Source organism: Oncorhynchus nerka, linkage group LG12, assembly GCF_034236695.1.
Source record: "Oncorhynchus nerka isolate Pitt River linkage group LG12, Oner_Uvic_2.0, whole genome shotgun sequence".
NCBI classification, from domain to species: domain Eukaryota; kingdom Metazoa; phylum Chordata; class Actinopteri; order Salmoniformes; family Salmonidae; genus Oncorhynchus; species Oncorhynchus nerka.
In genome coordinates this window covers 90400108-90417106 of record NC_088407.1, presented here as the reverse complement: position 1 = coordinate 90417106, position 16999 = coordinate 90400108, and the positions used below count along the sequence as shown (strand labels likewise).

Here is a 16999-nt window from a genome sequence, read left to right as displayed (position 1 = left end):
GTCCGTTTGTCTCCAGGATCGGTCCGTTTGTCTCCAGGATCGGTCTGTTTGTCTCCAGGATCGGTCTGTTTGTCTAACACGATAACACGATATGTTCAGTTGAAGTCGGAAGTTTACATACACCTTAGCCAAATACATTTAAACTCCGTTTTTCACAATTCCTGACATTTCATCTTAGTAAAAATTCCCTGTCTTTGGTCAGTTAGGATCACCACTTTATTTTAAGAATGTGAAATGTCAGAATAATAGAATAATAGTAGAGAAAACGATTTATTTCAGCTTTTATTTCTTTCATCACATTCCCAGTGGGTCAGAAGTTTACATACACTCAATTAGTATTTGGTAGCATTACCTTGAAATTGTTTATCTTGGGTCAAACAATTTGGGTAGCCTTCCACAAGCTTCCCACAATAAGTTGGGTTTTGGCCCATTCCTCCTGACAGAGCTGGTTCAACTGAGACAGATTTGTAGGCCTCCTTGCTCACACACATTTTTCAGTTCTGCCCACACATTTTCTATGGGATTGAGGTCAGGGCTTTGTGATGGCCACTCCAATACATTGACTTTGTTGTTCTTAAGCCATTTTGACACAACTTTGGAAGTATGCTTGGGATCATTGTCCATTTGGAAGACCCATTTGGAAGTATGTTTGGGGTCATTGTCCATTTGGAAGACCCATTTGTGACCAAGCTTTAACTTCCTGACTGATGTCTTGAGATGTTGCTTCAATATAACCACATCATTTTCCTACCTCATGAAGCCATCTATTTTGTGAAGGCACTGAGTTTGAAGGTAGGCCTTGAAATACATCCACAGGTACACCTCCAAGTGGCTCAAATGACATCAATTAGCCTATCAGAAGCTTCTAAAGCCATGACATAATTTTCTGGAATTTTCCAAGCTGTTTAAAGGCACAAACAAATTAGCGTATGTAAACTCCTGACCCACTGGAATTGTGATACAGCGAATTATAAGTGAAATAATCTGTCTGTAAACAATTGTTGGAAAAATGACTTGTGTCATGCACAAAGTAGATGTCCTAACCGACTTGCCAAAACTATAGTTTGTTAATAAAAAATTGGGGGAGTGGTTGAAAAACGAGTTTTAATGACTCCAACCTAAGTGTATGTAAACTTCCAACTTCAACTGTATAATATAATCTTGATGTTGTCATCATTTATATCAAATGGGGAAATTTAAGCTACCCTGCTACCCTCCACGCTGTCAGGGCTATCAGTCTCATCACACGTAGGCCAACAAGCTTTCACAGAAGGGGGGGGGGGGTTGATGACATCAGCGCCGCTGGGCGTCAGCTTGGTTTTCTGGAGGAGGAAGAGGAGGGTATTTTGATTACCTTACTGAGGGCATAACTGAACTGCTTGTATTCAACCATATTCCCAGTCACCAGTCGCCATGGTTTAAATGCGGTGGTTTGTGCTTTCGGTTTTTGTGATGAATACTGCCATCTATTTCACGGTTCTTGATTTGGGTAGGTTTTAATAGTCACAGTGGGAACAACATCCCCTATACACCTTCCTGATGAACTCAGTCACTGTTTTAGTGTATATGTCTATGTTTGTCTCAGAGGAAACCTGGAACAAGTCCCAGTCCGCTTGATCAAAGCAGTCTTGAAGCATGAATTCCGATTGGTCAGACCAGTGTTGACAATACCTTAGCACAGGTACTTCCTGTTTGAGTTTCTGCCTATTTTAAGCAAAATGGAGTCGTGATCTGATTTGCCGAAGGGAGGGCCTTGTAGCCATCCCGGATTCCGTAACAACGAAGAGTTTTCTTGAAGTGCGAGGCGTGTGTTGATAGAACTTTGGTTGCATTTTTCTCAGCTCTTCTTTATTAGCCCCAAAGATGATGTTTCCAGTTTGCACAAGGTCCAGTGTAGTTCCTTGAGAGGTGTCGTGGTATCGGCTTGAGGGGGAATATACACAGCTGTGACGATAACCGAAGATAATTATCTCGGGAGGTAATGCGGTCGGCATTTGATTGTGAGGTATTCTAGGTCGGGTGAACAAAAGGACTTGGGTTCCTGCATGTCACAATCACATCATCAATGAGTGAGAAGACCTGAAATAGACAAGATGGCGAGCAAAAATCTTTGGGTAAATCACTGGTTCTCGACACCGGAGACACACTGAACTGTACTACACTGTTTTTATTGTATCTGACTCTGCAACTGGATACGGACATTTTACGAGACTCCGGTTTACCCGAATCGAGGACAAAGATGAAGAACTAAGAAGGCATCGCTAAGGTATGTCAAAAATTCTCTGTGCTAGGCACTACAAAATTCTCTCCGACCGCAAGGCACTACAGAAGGGTACATCACCGGGGCTTCCTGCCGTCCAGGACCTCTATACCAGGCGGTGTCAGAGGAAGGCCCTAAAAATTGTCAAAGACTCCAGCCACCCTAGACATAGACTAGTTCTCTCTGCTACCGCATGGCAAGTCTAGGTCCAAGAGGCTTCTAAACAGCTTCTTCCCCAAGCCATAAGACACCTGAACATCTAATCAAAAGGATACCCAGACTATTTGCATTGCCCTCCCCCCTTATATGCTGCTGCTACTCTCTGTTATTATCTATACAAAATATATAACCCTAACCCTATATTCAGCATTTCACTGTAAGGTCTACTACACCTGTTGTATTCGGCATTTCACTGTGAGGTCTACTACACCTGTTGTATTCGGCATTTCACTGTGAGGTCTACTACACCTGTTGTATTCGGCATTTCACTGTGAGGTCTACTACACCTGTTGTATTCGGCATTTCACTGTGAGGTCTACTACACCTGTTGTATTCAGCATTTCACTGTGAGGTCTACTACACCTGTTGTATTCGGCATTTCACTGTGAGGTCTACTACACCTGTTGTATTCAGCATTTCACTGTGAGGTCTACTGCACCTGTTGTATTCAGCATTTCACTGTAAGGTCTACTACACCTGTTGTATTCAGCATTTCACTGTAAGGTCTACTACACCTGTTGTATTCAGCATTTCACTGTGAGGTCTACTACACCTGTTGTATTCGACACATGTGACAAATGTGGTTTGATTTGCTACTCCAAACGGTACCTATCCTGTTACTCCCAGTCAAAATATTTGGTTAAATCACATTATCTGGTGTAACAATCTGTAGCTGTGAATTTGGGCAGATCCATGGTATGAAATGTGACTGTTCCTCGTGTAGAAACAATGTCCTATCCTGGAGCTCGAGTAAATGACTGGTCCTGAATGGACTACGTCAGGACATGGACATTGGTTCTATCAAAGTCCATGTGGGTTTTTTATTTTTTATTTTACCAGGCAAGTCAGTTAAGAACACATTCTTATTTTCAATGACGGCCTAGGAACAGTGGGTTAACTGCCTGTTCAGGGGCAGAATGACAGATTTGTACCTTGTCAGCTCGGGGGTTTGAACTCGCAACCTTCCGGTTACTAGTCCAACGCTCTAACCACTAGGCTACCCTGCCGCCCCAGTAGCTAGGGGGGCCAGGTTTTAATGACATTAGGAAGGGCAGCTCCTGACAGTTGAAACTGGATTTTAAAGAGCTGATCGACTCTCTGCTGGACACTAATAAAAGATCCACCCAAATCATCTGGGATCCTGGATCCTTTCACAGCAGTATAAGGAGGATGGGATCCACCCAAATCATCTGGGTTCCTGGATCCTTTCTCAGCAGTATAAGGAGGATGGGATCCACCCAAATCATCTGGGTTCCTGGATCCTTACACAGCTTTATAAGGGGGATGGGATCCACCCAAATCATCTGGGTTCCTGGATCCTTTCACAGCACTATAAGGAGGATGGGATCCACCCAAATCATCTGGGTTCCTGGATCCTTTCACAGTATTATAAGGAGGATGGGATCCACCCAAATCATCTGGGTTCCTGGATCCTTTCACAGTATTATAAGGAGGATGGGATCCACCCAAATCATCTGGGTTCCTGGATCCTTTCACAGCTTTATAAGGAGGATGGGATCCACCCAAATCATCTGGGTTCCTGGATCCTTTCACAGTATTATAAGGAGGATGGGATCCACCCAAATCATCTGGGTTCCTGGATCCTTTCACAGCACTATATGGCTGCGTTGAGACAATGACTTATCAATGACCCGAGTCCAGCTCAGTTAATCCCTACCATTGTGTCGCTGAGTCATCATAATGCTTCAGCAAAATGTACATTATCCCAGGGGTGTTGGAAGACACAATGTAAGTAACCTAATGTATGTCCCTCTAACTGAAATCAAATCAAATTGTATTGTCACATGCGTCGAATACAACAGCTGTAGATCTTACAGTTATATTCTTACTTACGAACCAACAGTGCAGTTTCAAAACAATATGGATAAGAATAAGAATAAGAGAGAAAAGTAACAAGTAATTAGCAGTAAAAAATAACAACATATACAAGGGTACAGAGTCAATGTGCACCTGTTAGTGGAGGTAGTATGTACATGTAGGTAGAGTTAATTAAAGTGACTATGACAACAGAGAGTGGCAGTGGTGTGGAGAGGGGGGAATGCAAATAGTCTGGGTAGCCATTTGACTAGATGTTCAGGAGTCTTGTAAACTTAAACTATAGGCTGTCTCGTTGTTGTCAGTGATCAGGCCTACCACTGTTGTGTCATCAGCAAATTGAGTGACGATGTTGGAGTCGTGCTTGGCCGTGCAGTCATGGGTGAACAGGGAGTAGAGGAGGGGACTGAGCACGCACCCCTGAGGGGCCCCCGTGTTGAGGATCAGCATGGCAGATGTGTTGTTACCTACCCTGACCACCTGGGGGTGGCCCGTCAGGAAGTCCAGGCTCCAGTTGCAGAGAGAGGTGTTCAGTCCCAGGGTCCTTAGGTTATTGATGACCTTTGAGGGCACTATGGTGTTGAACGCTGAGCTGTAGTCAATGAATAGTATTCTCACATAGGTGTTCCTTTTGTCCAGGTGGGAAAGGGCAATGTGGAGTGCAATAGAGATTGCATCATCTGTGGATCTGTTGGGGCAGTATGCAAATTGTAGTGGGTCTAGGGTTTCTGGGATGATTTCAAATCACTTCATGGCTACAGACGTGAGTGCTATGGGTCTGTAGTCATTTAGGCAGGTTAGCTTAGTGTTCTTGGGCACAGGCACTATGGTGCTCTGCTTAAAACATGTTGTTATTACAGACTCGGACAGAGAGAGGTTGAAAATGTCAGTGAAGACACTTGCTAGTTGGTCAGCGCATGCTCAGAGTACACGTCCTGGTAATCCGTCTGGCCCTGCGGCCTTGTGAATGTTGACCTGTCTAAAGGTCTTACTCACATCGGCTGCGGAGAGCGTGATCACACAGTAGTCCGGAACAGCTGGTGCTCTCATGCACATTTCAGGGTTATTTGCCTCGAAGCGAGCATAGAAGTAGTTTAGCTCGTCTGGTAGGCTTGTGTCACTGGGCAGCTCTCGGCTGTGCTTCCCTTTGTAGTCTGTAATGGTTTGCGTAGTATGTAGTGGAGTATGACTCGATCTTAGTCCTGTATTGATGCTTTGCCTGTTTGATGGTTCGTCGGAGGGCATAGCGGGATTTCTTATAAGCTTCTGGGTTAAAGTCCCGCTCTTTGAAAGCGGAAGTTCTAGCCTTTAGCTCAGTGCGGATGCTGCCTGTTATCCATGGCTTCTGGTTGGGGTATGTACGTACGGTCACTGTGGGGATGACATCATCAATGCACTTATTGATGAAGCCAATGACACATGTGGTGTACTCCTCAATGGACTTAAGTTTCCCTGCATTAAAGTCCCCGGCCACTAGGGGCGCCGCCTCTGGGTGAACATTTTCTTGTTTGCTTACGGCGGAATACAGCTCATTTAATGCTGTCTTAGTGTCAGCCTCTGACTGTGGTGGTATGTAAACATCTACAAAGGTATGAGATGAGCACTCTCTCGTTAGGTAGTGTTGTCTACAGCTTATCATAATATACTCGACCTCGGGCGAGCGATAGTTTGAGACTTCCTAAGATATAGTGCACCAGCTGTTATTTACAAAAATACATAGACAGCTGTCCCTTGTCTTACCAGACGCCGCTGTTCCATCCTGCCGGTACATCGTATAACCAGACACCGCTGTTCTATCCTGCCGGTACATCGTATAACCAGACACCGCTGTTCTATCCTGCTGGTACATCGTATAACCAGACACCGCTGTTCTATCCTGCTGGTACATCGTATAACCAGACACCGCTGTTCTATCCTGCCGGTACATCGTATAACCAGACACCGCTGTTCTATCCTGCTGGTACATCGTATAACCAGACACCGCTGTTCTATCCTGCCGGTACATCGTATAACCAGCCAGCTGTATGTTGATATTGTCGTCATTTATCCACGACTCCGTGAAGCATAAGACGTTACAGTTTTTAATGTCCCGTTGGTAGTTTAATCTTCCGCGTAACTCGCTGATTGTATTGTCCAAAGATTGCATGTTTGCTAGCAGAACTGAGGGAAGTGGGGGTTTATTCGATCGCCTCCGAATCCTCAGAAGGCAGCCCGCTCTCCGGCGCCTCCTCTTCACGCAGATCACAGGGGTTGGGGCCTGTCCCCGAGGGAGCCGTATATCCTCCGCCTCGGGCTCGTCAGAGTCGTGAAAGAAGAAAAAGGACTCTGCTAGTCCGTGGTGAGTAATAGCAGTCCTGATGTCTAGAAGTTATTTTCAGTCATAAGAGACGGTAGTGTACAAAATGAGTATACAAATAAGTTACAAACAACGCAGATAAACGAACAAAGAAACACAATCGGTTGGGGGCACGTAAAACGCGCCATCTTAATAAAACCCTGAATGCTGATCCTACAGTTATTTTATGCAGCGATCATGTGCCTATGAACCAGATTTATGGTTATGCTTTTAGCACTGATGCGGTGTGCCCTAGTAGGAAGCTCACCCTGCATTAACATAAATAAAATTATAATATATACTTCTGCTAAGCTTCCCAGTAAAGCAAACCCAGGCTTTTACAAGAGCAGATATTAGTGAAACAGAAATCAGAAGTCAGAATTGGGGCTAGTAACATTAGACGGACCAGGGTGTACATTAGCTGTGCGCGGGTCGGCTGTTTGTTCACCCGCACCCACCCGCAATTGCTACCACTATATGTGATCAAGTGAAAATCAGAGGCTAGCACCCAACCCTAACCCGCAAATATAGATATAGGCTACAGTCAAAACTGCAGAACAATGTTTTGACCTGTGGTCAAGCAACGAAAACATGCAAGTATCCCAGAAAAGTGCCCAAAATATTTTAACAAGCTTAATGAAATTAATAACCTGCTAGCAACAGATGACATCTCCGAAACTCACTTAGACAATACTCTTGATGATACAGTGGTAGCAATATAAGGTTATAACATTTACAGAAAATACAGAAATGCCAATGGTGGAGGTGTTGCTGTTGATATTCAGAATATATTCAGTTTTCAGCTGTGCTAACATCAATGCAAAAGGGTTTTCTAATGATCAATTAGCCTTTTAAAATGATAAACTTGTATTAGCTAACACAACGTGCCTTTGGAACACAGGAGTGATGGTTGCTGATAATGGGCCTCTGAACTCCTATGTAGATATTCCATTAAAAAAATATGCCGTTTCCAGCTACAATCGTAATTTATCACATTAACAATGTCTACACTGTATTTCTGATCAATTTGATGTTATTTTAATGGACAACAAATGTGGTTATCTTTCAAAAACAAGGACATTTTTAAGTGACCCCAAACTTTTGAACGATAGTGTATGTGTTATGGCTCTACACCCCCTTCTACACCCCCTTCTACACCCTCTTCTACAATGTGGATAGAGCGTTACCTGTCTAACAGAACACAGAGGATGTTCTTTAATGGAAGCCTCTCCAATATAATCCAAGTAGAATCATGAATTCCCCAGGGCAGCTCTCTAGGCCCCTTACTTTTTTCAATCTTTACTAATGACATGAGACTGGCTTTGAGTAAAGCCCGTGTGTCTGTGTATGTGGATGACTCAACACTATACACGTCAGCTACTACAGAGACTGAAATGACTGCAACACTTAACAAAGAGCTGCAGTTAGTTTCAGAGTGGGTGGCAAGGAATAAGTTAGTCCTAAATATATTTTAAGAAAACTGAATGCATTGTATTTGGGACAAATTATTCACTATTCACTATAAACCTAAATTCACCATAAACCTCAACTAAATCTTGTAATAAATAATGTAGAAATTGAGCAAGTTGAGGTGATTAAACTGCTTGGAATAACCCTGGATTGTAAACTGTCATGGTCAAAACATATTGATACAACAGTAGCTAAGATGGGGAGAAGTCTGTCCATAATAAAGTGATACTCTGCCTTCTTAACAGCACTATCAACAAGGCAGGTCCTACAGGCCCTAGTTTCTACCTTCTTAACAACACTATCAACAAGGCAGGTCCTACAGGCCCTAGTTTCTACCTTCTTAACAGCACTATCAACAAGGCAGGTCCTACAGGCCCTAGTTTCTACCTTCTTAACAACACTATCAGCAAGGCAGGTCCTACAGGCCCTAGTTTCTACCTTCTTAACAGCCCTATCAGCAAGGCAGGTCCTACAGGCCCTAGTTTCTACCTTCTTAACAACACTATCAACAAGGCAGGTCCTACAGGCCCTAGTTTCTACCTTCTTAACAACACTATCAACAAGGAAGGTCCTACAGGCCCTAGTTTCTACCTTCTTAACAGCACTATCAACAAGGCAGGTCCTACAGGCCCTAGTTTCTACCTTCTTAACAACACTATCAACAAGGCAGGTCCTACAGGCCCTAGTTTCTACCTTCTTAACAACACTATCAACAAGGCAGGTCCTACAGGCCCTAGTTTCTACCTTCTTAACAACACTATCAACAAGGCAGGTCCTACAGGTCCTAGTTTCTACCTTCTTAACAACACTATCAACAAGGCAGGTCCTACAGGCCCTAGTTTCTACCTTCTTAACAACACTATCAACAAGGCAGGTCCTACAGGCCCTAGTGTTGTCTCACCTGGACTACTGTTCAATTGTGTTGTCAGGTGCCACAAAAAGGGACTTAGGAAAATTGCATTTGGCTCAGAACAGAGCAGCACGGCTGGCCTTGGAGATACACAGAGAGCTAATATTAATAATATGCATGTCAATCCCTCCTGGCTCAAAGTGGAGGAGAGATTGACTTCATCACTATTTGTATTTGTGAGAGGTATTGACATGTTGAATTCACCGATCTGTCTGTTTAAACTACTGGCACACAGCTCAGACACCCTGACCACCCCACAAGACATGCCACCAGAGGTCTCTTCACAGTCCAAAAGTCCAGAACAGACTATGGGAGGCACACAGTACTACATAGAGCCATGACTACATGGAACTCTATTCCACAGTACTACATAGAGCCATGACTACATGGAACTCTATTCCACAGTACTACATAGAGCCATGACTACATGGAACTCTATTCCACAGTACTACATAGAGCCATGACTACATGGAACTCTATTCCACAGTACTACATAGAGCCATGACTACATGGAACTCTATTCCACAGTACTACATAGAGCCATGACTACATGGAACTCTATTCCACAGTACCACATAGAGCCATGACTACATGGAACTCTATTCCACAGTACTACGTAGAGCCATGACTACATGGAACTCTATTCCACAGAACTACATAGAGCCATGACTACATGGAACTCTATTCCACATCAGGTAACCGATGCAGCAGTAGAATCAGATTTTTAAAAAGCAGGTAAAAATACACCTGTGAAGAAACACTAAATGGGCATCCATAATAAAAACAAATACAAACACACAGGAAGCTGTCATAGGGTGTATCATTCAGCTCGGGAAGCCCTGACCTGCCTTACTTCTGGGCAATTATGTGTGAAACACATCCCACTGTCCTAGAAAGACCTGATGGAAAACAAGCCCAGGGTGACATTCCCCTTGAAAACGTAGATTAACCGTATAACCATGTGCTGTTTGCTGACCTGTTCTTTGAGTTCATCAATGGTCCTCTCGGCCAGTTTCATCTCCTCCTGGAGTTTCTCTCTCTGAGTCCTCAGGGTGTCCAGCTCTGTGCTCTTCCTCTCTGTCTGCTTCTGGAGCTTCACATGTTCCTGCTTCTCCGACACAGACAGGTCACGCATCCTGAGACAAGGTATTTATAAAAAAAACACATTTATTTAAACTTTATTTATTTAAACTTTATTTTAACTCGGCAAGTCAGTTAAAGAACAAATTCTTATTTACAATGAAGGTCTAGGAACAGTGGGTTAACTGGTCTAGGAACAGTGGGTTAACTGGTCTAGGAACAGTGGGTTAACTGGTCTAGGAACAGTGGGTTAACTGGTCTAGGAACAGTGGGTTAACTGGTCTAGGAACAGTGGGTTAACTGGTCTAGGAACAGTGGGTTAACTGGTCTAGGAACAGTGGGGTTAACTGGTCTAGGAACAGTGGGTTAACTGGTCTAGGAACAGTGGGTTAACTGGTCTAGGAACAGCGGGTTAACTGGTCTAGGAACAGTGGGTTAACTGGTCTAGGAACAGTGGGGTTAACTGGTCTAGGAACAGTGGGGTTAACTGGTCTAGGAACAGTGGGGTTAACTGGTCTAGGAACAGTGGGGTTAACTGGTCTAGGAACAGTGGGTTAACTGGTCTAGGAACAGAACAGTGGGGTTAACTGGTCTAGGAACAGTGGGGTTAACTGGTCTAGGAACAGTGGGGTTAACTGGTCTAGGAACAGTGGGTTAACTGGTCTAGGAACAGTGGGTTAACTGGTCTAGGAACAGTGGGTTAACTGGTCTTGGAACAGTGGGTTAACAGAACAGTGGGTTACTGGTTTTTACCTTGTCAGGAACTTAGGGTTATGGTCTAGGAACAGTGTTGGTCTAAACTTTTTGGTCTAGGAACTGGGGTTAACGCTCTAGGAACTGGGCTACCTGGTCACCCCTGGGTTACACTGGTCTAACCACTAGGCTACCTGGTCTAGGAACAGTGGGGTTACACTCTAGGAACACTGGGCTTAACCGGTCTAGCCCTTAACTCTAACCACTGGGCTTACCTGGTCGGAACTACACTCTAACCACTAGGCTACCTGCCTACCTCTAGGAACTGGGGTAACCACTAGAACTGGGGTTAACTGCCAGGAACTCTTACACTCTAACCACTGGGCTACCTGCCTACAGTGGGGTTAACTGGTCTACAACTCTTAACCACTAGGAACTGGGTTACCTGGTCAGGAACCTCTAGGAACAGTGGGTAACCACTAGACTACCTGCCAGGAACTCTACACTCTAACCACTTAACTGGCTACCTGGGTTAACTCTACACTGGCTACCTGCCACCTCTACACTCTAACCACTAGGACTGGGGTTACCTGGTCTAGGAACTCTTACACTGGTCTAGGAACACTGGGGTTAACTGGTCTAGGAACAGTGGGGTTAACTGGTCTAGGAACAGTGGGGTTACCTGGTCTAGGAACTCTACACTGGGGTTAACTGGTCTAGGAACAGTGGGGTTACCTGGTCTAGGAACTGGGTTAACTGGTCTAAACAGTGGGGTTAACTGGTCTAGGAACTGGGTTACACTGGTCTAACCACTGGGTTAACTGGTCTAGGAACTGGGTTAACCACTAGGCTACCTGCCTAGGAACAGTGGGGTTAACTCTAACCACTGGGTTAACTGGCCTAGGAACAGTGGGTTAACTCCTAGGAACAGTGGGTTAACCACTAGGAACAGTGGGTTAACTGGTCTCAGTGGGTTAACCTAGGAACTACACTGGTCTAGGAACAGTGGGTTAACTGGTCTAGGAACAGTGGGTTAACTGGTCTAGGAACAGTGGGTTAACTGGTCTAGGAACCTGGTCTACACAGTGGGTTAACCACTAGGAACTGGGTTACCTGGTCTAGGAACAGTGGGTTACCACTAGGAACTGGGTTAACTGGTCTAGGAACACTGGGTTAACTACTGGTCTAGGAACGGTACCTGGTCTAGGAACAGTGGGTTAACTGGTCTAACCACTTAGGTCTAGGAACCTGGTTAACTGGTCTAGGAACAGTGGGTTAACTGGTCTAGGAACAGTACCTGGTCTCCTGGGTTACACTCTAAACACTGGGCTACCTGGTCCGCCTCTTAACACTCTAAACACTAGACTACCAGTGGGTTAACTCTACAACTGGGTAACCACTAGGAACCTGGGTTAACTGGTCTAGGAACAGTCTTAACCACTAGAACTGGGTTACCTGGTCTCCTCTTAACTGGTCTAGGAACACTGGGTTACCTGGTCTCCTGGTCTAGGAACAGTGGGTTAACTGGTCTAGGAACAGTGGGTTAACTCCTCTAGGAACAGTGGGTTAACTGGTCTAGGAACAGTGGGTTACCTGCCTAGGAACCTCTAGGAACAGTGGGTTAACTGGTCTAAACACTGGGTTAACTGGCCTAGGAACAGTGGGTTAACTCTAGGAACTCTAGGAACACTGGGTTACCTGGTCACCTCTAGGAACAGTGGGGTTAACCACTAGGCTGGGTTAACTGGTCTAGGAACAGTGGGGGTTACTCTAGGAACCACTGGTCCTGGGGTTAACTGGTCAGGAACTCTTAACTGGTCACTAGGGTTAACTGGTCTCCTCTACACAGTGGGGTAACCACTAGAACTACCTGCCTCTCTAACTCTAACCACTAGACTACCTGCCTAGGAACAGTGGGGTTAACTGGTCTAGGAACACTAGGGTACCAGTACCTCCTCTAGGAACAGTGGGTAACCACTAGGAACAGTGGGTTACCTGCCACCTCCACACTGGGTTAACCACTAGGAACAGTGGGTTACCTGGTCTCCAGTGGGTTAACTGGCCTAACCACTAGGCTACCTGGGTTAACTCTACACTTAACCACTAGGAACTTACCTGGAACCTCCTCTAACTCTAACCACTTAGGCTAGGAACAGTGGGTTAACTGGTCTAGGAACAGTGGGTTAACTGGTCACTAGAACTTACCTGCCTCCTGGTCTAGGAACAGTCTAACCACTAGAACAGCGGGTTAACTGGTCAGGAACCTGGTCTAGGAACAGCGGGTTAACCACTAGGAACTAACCTACCTCCTGGTCTAACACTCTTAACTGGTCTAGACTACCTGCCACCTCCACAGTCTTAACCACTAGGCTACCTGGTCTCCAGTGGGTTACACTGGTCTAACCACTAGGCTACCTAACTGGTCTAGGAACAGTGGGTTAACCACTAGGAACTGGGTTACCTACCAGTGGGTTAACTCTAAACAGTGGGTTAACTGGTCTCCAGTGGGTTACACTCTAACCACTAGGCTACCTGGTTAACTCCTGGGTTACACTGGTCTAGGAACAGTGGGTTACCTGGTCTAGGAACAGTGGGTTACACTGGTCTAACCACTGGGCTACCTGCCTCCTTACACTGGTCTAGGAACACTGGGTTACTGGTCTACCTCCTCTAGGAACACTTAACCACTAGGAACAGTGGGTTACCTGCCTCCTTAACTGGTCTAACCACTAGACTGGTCTGGAACAGCTTAACTCTACAGCTCTAACCACTGGGTTAACTGCCTCCTCTTAACTGGTCTAACCACTAGGCTACCTGGTCTCCTCTTAACTGGTCTAACCACTAGGCTACCTGCCTCCAGTCTTAACTGGTCTAACCACAGACTACCTGCCTCCAGTGGGTTAACTGGTCTAACCACTAGACTTACCTGGTCTAGGAACAGTCTACACTCTAACCACTAGGAACTACCTTAACTGGTCTAGGAACAGTGGGTTAACTGGTCTAAACAGTGGGTTAACTGGTCTAGACTACCTGGTCAGGAACTGGGTTACACTGGTCTAAACACTGGTCTAGGAACTGGGTTACCTGCCACCCCTGGGTTACACTGGTCTAACCACTGGGCTAACATGGAACAGTGGGTTAACTGGTCTAAACACTGGGCTACCTGGTCTAGGAACCTGGTCTACACTGGGTTAACCACTAGGAACAGTGGGTTAACTGGTCTAGGAACAGTGGGTTAACTGTCTACACTGGTCTAAACACTGGGTTACTGGTCTAGGAACAGTGGGTCTACACTGGTTAACCACAGTGGGTTACCTGCCTCTAGAACTGGGTTAACTGGTCTAAACACTGGGTTACCTGGTCTAGGAACAGTGGGTTACACTGGTCTAGGAACAGTGGGTTACCTGGAACCTGTCTAGGAACAGTGGGTTAACTGGTCTAGGAACTGGGTTACCTGGTCTAGGAACAGTGGGTTAACTGGTCTAGGAACAGTGGGTTAACTGGTCTAGGAACAGTGGGTTAACTGGTCTAGGAACAGTGGGTTAACTGGTCTACAACAGTGGGTTAACTGGTCTAGGAACTGGGTTACCTGGTCACCTGGGTTAACTGGTAACCACTAGGCTACCTGCCTTCTGTTGCAACTTTTTGGTTACACCCAACGCTCTAACCACTAGGTTACCTGCCTCCTCTTACACTCTAACCACTAGGCTACCCTGCCACCTCTACACTCTAACCACTAGGCTACCTGCCACCTCTACACTCTAACCACTAGACTACCTGCCACCTCTACACTCTAACCACTAGGCTACCTGCCTCCTCTACACTCTAACCACTAGGCTACCTGCCGCCTCTACACTAACCACTAGGCTACCTGCCGCCTCTACACTCTAACTACTAGGCTACCTGCCGCCTCTACACTCTAACCACTAGACTACCTGCCACCTCTACACTCTAACCACTAGGCTACCTGCCTCCTCTACACTCTAACCACTAGGCTACCTGCCACCTCTACACTCTAACCACTAGACTACCTGCCTCCTCTACACTCTAACCACTAGGCTACCTGCCACCTCTACACTCTAACCACTAGACTACCTGCCTCCTCTACACTCTAACCACTAGACTACCTGCCTCCTCTACACTAACCACTAGACTACCTGCCTCCTCTACACTAACCACTAGACTACCTGCCTCCTCTACACTAACCACTAGACTACCTGCCTCCTCTACACTCTAACCACTAGACTACCTGCCTCCTCTACACTCTAACCACTAGGCTACCTGCCACCTCTACACTCTAACCACTAGACTACCTGCCACCTCTACACTCTAACCACTAGGCTACCTGCCGCCTCTACACTCTAACCACTAGACTACCTGCCTCCTCTACACTCTAACCACTAGGCTACCTGCCACCTCTACACTCTAACCACTAGACTACCTGCCTCCTCTACACTCTAACCACTAGGCTACCTGCCGCCTCTACACTCTAACCACTAGACTACCTGCCTCCTCTACACTCTAACCACTAGGCTACCTGCCTCCTCTACACTCTAACCACTAGGCTACCTGCCACCTCTACACTCTAACCACTAGACTACCTGCCGCCTCTACACTAACCACTAGGTTACCTGCCTCCTCTACACTCTAACCACTAGACTACCTGCCACCTCTACACTCTAACCACTAGTGTACCTACCTCCTCTACACTCTAACCACTAGACTACCTGCCTCCTCTACACTCTAACCACTAGACTACCTGCCACCTCTACACTCTAACCACTAGTGTACCTACCTCCTCTACACTCTAACCACTAGACTACCTGCCTCCTCTACACTCTAACCACTAGACTACCTGCCTCCTCTACACTCTAACCACTAGACTACCTGCCACCTCTACACTCTAACCACTAGGCTACCTGCCTCCTCTACACTCTAACCACTAGACTACCTGCCTCCTCTACACTCTAACCACTAGGCTACCCTGCCACCTCTACACTCTAACCACTAGGCTACCTGCCACCTCTACACTCTAACCACTAGACTACCTGCCACCTCTACACTCTAACCACTAGGCTACCTGCCTCCTCTACACTCTAACCACTAGGCTACCTGCCTCCTCTACACTCTAACCACTAGGCTACCTGCCACCTCTACACTCTAACCACTAGGCTACCTGCCGCCTCTACACTCTAACCACTAGGCTACCTGCCTCCTCTACACTCTAACCACTAGACTACCTGCCTCCTCTACACTCTAACCACTAGACTACCTGCCTCCTCTACACTCTAACCACTAGGCTACCTGCCTCCTCTACACTCTAACCACTAGACTACCTGCCTCCTCTACACTCTAACCACTAGACTACCTGCCTCCTCTACACTCTAACCACTAGGCTACCTGCCTCCTCTACACTCTAACCACTAGGCTACCTGCCTCCTCTACACTCTAACCACTAGGCTACCTGCCTCCTCTACACTCTAACCACTAGGCTACCTGCCTCCTCTACACTCTAACCACTAGGCTACCTGCCTCCTCTACACTCTAACCACTAGGCTACCTGCCTCCTCTACACTCTAACCACTAGGTTACCTGCCTCCTCTACACTCTAACCACTAGGCTACCTGCCACCTCTACACTCTAACCACTAGGCTACCTGCCACCTCTACACTCTAACCACTAGACTACCTGCCTCCTCTACACTCTAACCACTAGACTACCTGCCTCCTCTACACTCTAACCACTAGGCTACCTGCCTCCTCTACACTCTAACCACTAGACTACCTGCCTCCTCTACACTCTAACCACTAGGCTACCTGCCTCCTCTACACTCTAACCACTAGACTACCTGCCTCCCCTACACTCTAACCACTAGGCTACCTGCCTCCCCTACACTCTAACCACTAGGCTACCTGCCACCTCTACACTCTAACCACTAGACTACCTGCCTCCCCTACACTCTAACCACTAGGCTACCTGCCACCTCTACACTCTAACCACTAGGCTACCTGCCACCTCTACACTCTAACCACTAGACTACCTGCCTCCTCTACACTCTAACCACTAGGCTACCTGCCTCCTCTACACTCTAACCACTAGGCTACCTGCCTCCTCTACACTCTAACCACTAGGCTACCTGCCTCCTCTACACTCTAACCACTAGGCTACCTGCCACCTCTACACTCTAACCACTAGG

General features: G+C 46.3%; 1 protein-coding gene across 1 annotated transcript in view; it reads right to left on the bottom strand.

Annotated features, from left to right (window-relative positions):
* LOC115115213 (dynactin subunit 1-like) overlaps nt 1–16999 on the bottom strand; it is a 130481-nt gene that overhangs the window by 76151 nt on the left and 37331 nt on the right. Inside the window, exon 8 of the mRNA XM_065025966.1 lies at nt 10007–10166. Within this exon, the coding sequence (XP_064882038.1) occupies nt 10007–10166 (160 nt within the window). The remainder of the gene's footprint in view (nt 1–10006; nt 10167–16999) is intronic.